The 7,155-nt window shown below is 60.2% G+C and overlaps 1 protein-coding gene across 2 annotated transcripts; it reads right to left on the reverse strand.

Moving 5' to 3' along the window:
• Nucleotides 1-781: 781 nt before the first annotated feature.
• Nucleotides 782-5,694, reverse strand: UCK1 (uridine-cytidine kinase 1). Of its 2 annotated transcripts, none has more exons than XM_032478712.1 (7): nt 5,483-5,694; nt 4,906-5,065; nt 3,933-4,029; nt 3,594-3,736; nt 3,410-3,504; nt 1,595-1,643; nt 782-1,111 (listed from the first exon to the last, which is right to left on the reverse strand). In XM_032478712.1, the coding sequence occupies exons 1-7, from the start codon at nt 5,588-5,590 to the stop codon at nt 930-932; spliced, it is 834 nt and encodes a 277-aa protein (XP_032334603.1). In that variant the 5' UTR covers nt 5,591-5,694; the 3' UTR covers nt 782-929. The 2 variants fall into 2 exon arrangements, 1 of the variants encoding a protein (XP_032334603.1); XR_004319535.1 differs by having other exon boundaries at nt 974-1,111; nt 1,205-1,643; nt 5,483-5,693.
• Nucleotides 5,695-7,155: the final 1,461 nt, after the last annotated feature.

Here is a 7,155-nt window from a genome sequence, read left to right on the forward strand (position 1 = left end):
ACAGAAACAGCTGCCACGTGGGAGGGAGGACAACCAGGACAAGACCACGAGCGTCTGTGAGGCGTGGACACGGGGTGAGCACGGGGACAGGCTGCCTCTGGGCAGCAGCATCTGTTCGTGCCCCTTCGGTCCACACACACCTCGGCTGGGGGTGGTGTCCCCTGGACTTGGCCGTGGGTGACACTGGGGAAGGCCTGTCCAGACAGCAGCCGGGCTCAGGGGCCCCGAGCAGGACTGTGAGGGCACTGCGCCTGCTAGAAGGCGGGCCCCCACCAGGCAGGCTCAGGGCTGGGTGAGCCGGGCGCTCCCCGCGTTGTGTGTTTGATGCTGGTTAAGGAAACGCTTGCTCCCCAGGGCTCGCTCCTGGCTCTGCCTTCGGAGCGCAAGCCAGGAGGAAGGAAGCCCCTCTCTGGCTCCTTGAGTTCCAGATCCGTACGTACCGGGTTCACGACCCACTGGTGGGTCATGAGACTGGGCTGAGAGGTCACCACGAGCAAGGGGTTAGGAAGCGTACTGCAGCAGAAAACGTGGTGTGTAATGCAAAAAGGCCTGCAGCCTTCTGCTTCGGTTACGTGTGTGTGAAACAGACCAGTCTTCCTCACTGTGTCCTTACTGTCACGGTCACAGCATCCAGGCTGTTTCCTCAACGTCCCCCCAGATAGTTACTTGCTTCCCACGTGTTGGGTGGCATGTCTCAGTAACTAGAGGCTCGGCCTCCTTAACTCGAGGAGGCAGGTGAAAACGTCAGGGTCGCCTGCAGATAGCCTGTCAAACCCAGTCTGAATGACGTGTCCAGGATTCCCGAGTTAGTGAGGGACCCCAGACCCTGACACCACCCCGTCCATACCGGCCGCTGAGAAGAAGTGGCGGTTGCGTTTTTAGTGGCAGGCGGGCATCTCTGGACCGCCGGGAGCCAAGCACCCCGCTCCTCAGTGGGGCCTGCTGCTGGACTCCAGGTGCGACCGTTTGCCCGAGGTCAGCACCCCAGGGTGGTCTCCGGGCTCGGAAAACGTCCTCTTGTAGCTGCGCCCGTTGGACCCTCCGCGGTGCCACTTGCAGATGTCGCCGTTGAGGATGTCCTGGATGTGCTGCACGATCAGGTTGATGGCCACTGCGGCAAGGACAGACAAGGGCGGGGTCAGCCTCCTCTGTTCTCCATCGCGGCCCTGAGGCCCCAGGGCACTCGGCCAGGAGGGCTGCCCACCTAGGGAACCGCTCGGCGTCCTTACTCGGGAAGCATGCGGCCCTTCTCCCCGGGGCCTCCGCAGACGGACGGGTGCGCGCCGGGGCCGAGCACAAAACCTACCCGGCTTGGTGGATGAGGGTTTCGGTACTAACGCTGGTTAAAATACTTCCTGCTAACGAGTGGCTCCCTGCAAACAGTTTTCCATGCGTCTATCTTTCCCTCCAGCTGTACTGAGGTGTAACTGACACAGCACGTTGCGTCAGTTTAAGCTGTACAGCACGTTTAATATTCTTCCAAGTGCCACTGATACGCCTCACGCAGGGACTTCTCAGGGACCGTGACAGGAGGGGCAGTGCCTGCTTCATGGCCCTGGGAGGGGTCGGGGTGGCCGGCAGGCCTGGTCCTTACCCATGTTGTCCACCCCTCGAGGGATTATCACGTCAGCATACTTCTTCGTCTGTAAGGCAAGAAAAGGAGGGTCTCGTAAGGGCCGGTCCTGAAGGTGATTTCAGCCTGCTTGGGGCCAGAGGCAGGGGAGCAGGCCCGGCCTGGCCCAGCAGGGTAGTTCTCAACCAGCTGAGAGACGGTGACCCCAGAAGTGAGGGAAAGGGGGCCAAGGCAGCCAGAGGAAACGGCCCTGCTGTCCTGGTGTCTCTGAGGCTGCTCTCTCCATGAACACCGCTGCAGAGACTGGTTCTCTGTGCTGACGGCCTGCTTCCCTGGGCCAAGTGAAGCGGGCGCCCTGCCCCTACACGGGGCCTTCCTCCGCTGGAGTCTGGGACCTTGACAAGAAGCCGGAGGAGCAAGCGGGGCAGGTGCAGCGTTCTCACCCCGGTGACAACAGGGCTGCACTGCAGGCGAGGATGTCCGCAGAGCCTGCGCCCTTCCGCCAACGCCCTCACCTGCTCCCACGCCGGTAACTCACTCCCTGCCCAGTGCTCTGCGGGGTGACCAGGGACAGACACCAGGGGGTGCAGGGCCATCGGAGGGACCCCAACCAGATGCTGCTGAGGGGGCTGCATCTGAATCAACAGAGGGAGGCGAGGCAGAAAACGGTCTGAGCCAAGAGACAGACCGCACACCACCAAGTGTCGCTGGCGTGTGGATCTGGGACAACGAGGCCCATCACAAGAGATGAGCCCCCGGGGGCAGGTGGGACCGAGTCTTGGGGCCGCCGCGTCTGCAGGCAGCGGCCACCCTCTAAAGATGTGAGCACAGGAGGGCCAGGGCTGCCTTCTACAAGGCGGCCTCTCGGGGGGCGCAGACGGTGGGCTGAGGGTGCAGAAGTGCAGCCCAGCAAAAAGCTGAGAAAGGGCTTCACTGCGGGGATGGGGGGTGGGGGGGTCGGGGGTGACCAGGTTAGCTGGACTCAGTGTGTGGCTACATGTAACGGGCTGAGGGGAGAGGGAGGCTCAGGCTGAGAATGGTCCTGCCTCCACACGGGGGCCCCCAGTCACACGTGATGTCCAAAGTTTTACCATCAGCTACCGACTTCGCCAAGTGTCTTTCTATGAATGAGAGACTACAACAGTCCAGAAACTCATCGGCCATCAGGCCATTGTCTGCTGCCCGTTCCTTTGTGCTGTATTTTTACATTTAAGAAGCAAAATATTAACAACCAAAAAAAAGCAGCAGCAAAATATTGTTAAATTTCCCTTTAAATCCCTCCATCAGTCCTATCCAGTGAGAAGTGTAAGATGGAGGAAGAGACAGGTGGCCACACACAGTGAGTCCCTCCTCTCTGCAAGCCGCTGGACCTTCCAGTGCCGGCCAAGGGCAGCCCAGAGACACACCTGGCATGGGTGAAGTTATTAAGCACCTACTATGTGCCAGACACCATTTTGGCAGTGAACAGACAAAAACCCCTACCCTCGTGGAGCCTGCCATCCTAAGCAGGGATAGGGGAGCGCACGGTGTGCGTCAGCTGACAGGCAGGGCCCCGGGAAATGGCAGGTGTTGTGGGGGAAGGCCTGGGGCAGGGGGGATGCTGGCGGCAGGAAGACGGGGACCTGGGCTCTCTGAGGCAGCGAGGGTGGAAAGAACAGAGAACACATTCATAGCTAAGACCTGCTCCCTGTGAACTTAGCTACAATAAGCTAATTTCTCCATTTATACAGCAGACCCCATTTATACAGCACAATTCAGCTCTCAGAGAACAGGGCACTGCGGGTCCTTCTGAAAAGGGAGAGGGGAGGAGGTTCCCAAGTAAGCGAAAGGCAGTACCGGGAGGCAGAACTCCTCGAAGGCCGGCTTGACGAAGGTGGTGTACTGCGTCAGAATCTGCTCCAGATCCCGGCCACGGTGCACGTCCCGAAGAACTGCAGCCACAGGAACAAGGCGGGGGCCTTCAGACCTCGGGCCTCGCAGCTGGCCAGAATGGAGGCAGGGAGGCCCAAGTCCACCTTACCTCTTCTTGACAGCCTGACATCGGAGTCAGTGTCCACAAAGAGGCGCAGGTGGAACATGTCCCGGATCTCCTGGCTGTAGAACACCAAGATGCCCTCAAACAGGACCACGTCTGCAGGGTAGACCACTGTGGTCTCCGCTAACCTGCGAGGCGAGAGCAGGTGGGGAGCCCGCAGTCAGCTTCAGTCCCCAGGCACTGACTCTGTGGTGAGCACGGATCCCAGTGCGGGAGAAGGGCGTCCCCAGAACCAGCAGGGCGGGGCCCACTGTGGGGTCCCGGGGGGTTGTCCTCACCAGCCCCCAGCACACAGCCCTCTCCTCCCAGGAACCACTTGCTTACCTTGAGTGGGTCACAAAATCATAGGTTGGGACCTCGACAGTTTTGCCTTCCACAATGTTTTTCAGAGTCCTGTGCATCAAATCGTTATCAAAAGCATCTGCAGGGAGGGAACAAGATGAGCCCAGTGTCCTTGTGCTGGGGACAGGAGGGAACTTGCCCTGCCTTGGGGTCAGCACAGCTGGGTGCAGGTACTACCAACGACCCTAAGAAACATTTGGACGAGGAGCTGCCTCTAGTTTATGTTTGCAGGATCTAAATCCCAGGATGGATCTGTCCTTGCTGCCCTCAGGCATTGCCACTGCTCAGGTTGCTGTCCCACCCAGAAGTTAGAACACAGGGATCTCCTGATCAGCCAGCCCTGGGAGGCAGGTGGGCCAGGCGTCTGCTTCTCAGGCCACCTTCCCATGTGTCCCCTGGAAAGGAATGAAGATGGGAGCCAGCCACAGAGTGGAATCTCCCAGTAGCAGCAGGCAGGGACAGGCTGGCCCTTCCGCCTGACCCACTCCATCTCCACCTGTTCTCCTGGCCCCTGATCAGACCAGGAAACAGGGCTTCAAGGCCTCTGGTTCTTGTTTACCCACTGCTGGCCTCTTGAGGCCTCTGCCCCAGGGCAGGTGGGGAACTGAAAGGCCATGGTGGTCGTGACCTGTGCAGAGGGCCACTAATATCAGGGAGGTGAGTGGATTTCTCGACGACCACAGTTGTGGCAGAGCGGTGGTCCTGCAGGCCCTTCCGAGGTGAAGACATCCTGACTGGCTCCAATCAAAGGAGCCTGTAACTCCTGCAGCATCACCCAGGGCCCGGAGAGCTCCGGAAAGACTTCCTGGCCTAACCACACAGCCGGCTCCAGCACGGATTATTCAGGTGATTTCACAGAACCACTCAGGTTTCTCCGTATCCCTGTCCAACCCTGGACCCAGGCTCCCTGCTCTGCCCTCCTCCCACACACCCTCCCTACTCTCAGGGTCTCTACCTGGATGGTCGAAATTGTACTGTCCCTTCAAGGCCTTGGCCTTCTGTTCCGCGGTCAGGACCTTATAGAAACTGTCCTGACTGAGGATGACCAGCTTCCGCTGCCGGTGGTCTACTTCATTCTGTCCCAGCAGCTCCATGATCTTCTCACACACGGTTGACTGGGGACACAGAAACAGATCCCCGCCTGGAGACGCTCATCCCGCCGCGGGCGTTGGGGCCTGCACAGACCTGGCTTCTGGAGACGGACCCACCAGGTCCCGAGGGGCTGCCAGGTCCGTCAGGGGCAACGCGGACCTGGAAGCTACGAGAGGCCAGGCCAACGGGAGGCTTGGGGGGAGCCCCGAGGTCCAGCGCCCCACTCCCAGCCTTACGCCCTGTCGGGGCCCGGTCCGTCACGCCGCAGCCCCTCGGCCCGCCCCCAGCCCGGCCTACGCCCACGCCCGGGAGGGGGCACCTCGACAGCCAGAGGCTGGGATCTCTCTCTGGACGGAGGCCAGATCGGGCGGCCCGGAATCCCAGGGGGCCGGGGGCCGGGGGTCGGGGTGACACGCAGGCCCCGCCGCCCAGCCCCTTACCTTGCCGCTCGCGGTGCCGCCGCTCACCCCGATCAGGAAGGGCCGCTGGTGAGGACGGTCCGCCTCGGGCGCGGCGGCTTCGCAGTCGCCGCCTCCAGCCGAAGCCATCTCCGGCGCCGCTCGCCCGCATCGGGTTCCTAGCTCCCGCCGCCTCCCCAAACCAGCCGGCCCTCCCGCCCCCGCGCAAAGGTCGGAGACGCCCACCGGGGCTCCACTTCCGGGAGGCGCGCGACGCGGCGGGGCGGGGCGGGGCGTCGCGCGCGCGGGGCACGACGGGAGTTGTAGTCCCAGGAGCCGAGGGCGCTGCGCAGGCGTGGGACAGACCCCGCGGCAGCTCCGCGAGGATCCCGAGGCCCTTGGACACGTTACCTCGGCGTCCGTTTTTTTTTTTTTTTTTTTTTTTTTCCCTAGCTACAAAGGACAAAAGCCACTCAGAATCGCAACTGGCTGAGGAGGTGTCCAGATGCCAGGCGGCTTCCCAGCAGAGACTCGTGTCGGGAAGATTCCGTCCACCCGCACCTACGGTGCCTGGGGGCATCGGAATGACCTCCCGAACTGCAGGACTGGGGTCGAGGACATGGGCCAGCGTCAGCACTGGCTGATCAAGACTCCTCAGTCCCGTGCCCCGGGCCGGAAACTGGAACCAGTTTTGCCGTCTCGTTTGCTGTCATCCCGAGAGCGAGGCATCACCTCTGCACCTCTCCCTAACGCTCAGCTCCTGCCTCCAACACGGGGTCCGACCCCTCTTGCCTTAGCACAGCCTTAGCAGTGCCTCGGCTCGCCCCGACTGCAGCCCAGCCTCCACATTGGCCACCTGAGATTCCTAACACTGACCTGATCGTGTCACCCACCCACTCCCCAGCTAGAGCCTTCAGTGGCTCCCCGCTGCCTCTGGCAGCAAGTTCCTGGCCTCCTCAACCTCACCAGCGCGTGGTGGGCAGAAGTCATCTGATGACTTCTTAGACAAACAGGAGGCCGGCTGTTAGCCAAGAAGACAGAGATGATGTCTGCTGGGTTCCACCTATGCCCTCAGTGCCTGGCACAGAGAAGGCAAATAGCGACTGATTCAAATTGCATATTTCCCCAAGGCATCAAGACTCTCTTTGCAGATCCAGCTCCTAATGCATTGTGAGCACAGCGTGAATATTTGATTATGTTGAAATACGATGTAGGAGAGACTAGAGTATCATGCAGACATCAGGCGAAGTCACTGTTTATGTAACTTCAGAGGTATTAACCCATTAAAGGAAGATGTCTGCTGGTCAGGGGAAGACAGTCCAAGGGGACCTGGGCTTCCTGAGCCCTGTGGACCTGGACAGAAAGAAGCTGATGAAGGAGCAGCTGGATCAGCATGAGAAAGCCACCCACTAACTGAGAGGACCTTACAAGGAGGCTCAAAACACATATTCACAGCATGGCAAGTTTAGGCACCAGGCAGTGAGCGCTGGGTTCAACCCTTGCCCCTGCTCCATATCCTTGGTCAGTGATGTGATGGGGAGGTTTCCTTACTTCCCAAATGTTATGACTTTGTGAAATTAACACATGTAGGTGGAGCACAGGGCACCCGATGGTGGACAGAGGTTTAACAACAGACCACAAGAGCAACTGAAATAGAGAAATTTGTTACTCACAGGTCCTGGAGGAGGTCCACAGGCATGCCTGGAGGAGCCACA

Source organism: Camelus ferus, chromosome 4, assembly GCF_009834535.1.
Source record: "Camelus ferus isolate YT-003-E chromosome 4, BCGSAC_Cfer_1.0, whole genome shotgun sequence".
In the NCBI taxonomy this organism is placed as follows: Eukaryota; Metazoa; Chordata; class Mammalia; order Artiodactyla; family Camelidae; genus Camelus; species Camelus ferus.

Excerpts from the sequence above, each read along its gene's own strand:
- UCK1 (XM_032478712.1), bottom strand. The coding sequence starts at position 5,590 with ATGGCTTCGGCTGGAGGCGGCGACTGCGAAGCCGCCGCGCCCGAGGCG. Across the intron at positions 3,737-3,932 it reads GATTTTGTGACCCACTCAAG|GTTAGCGGAGACCACAGTGG; the intron begins GTAAGCAAGTGG and ends CTCGCCTCGCAG. Across the intron at positions 1,644-3,409 it reads TCGAGGAGTTCTGCCTCCCG|ACGAAGAAGTATGCTGACGT; the intron begins GTACTGCCTTTC and ends CTTGCCTTACAG.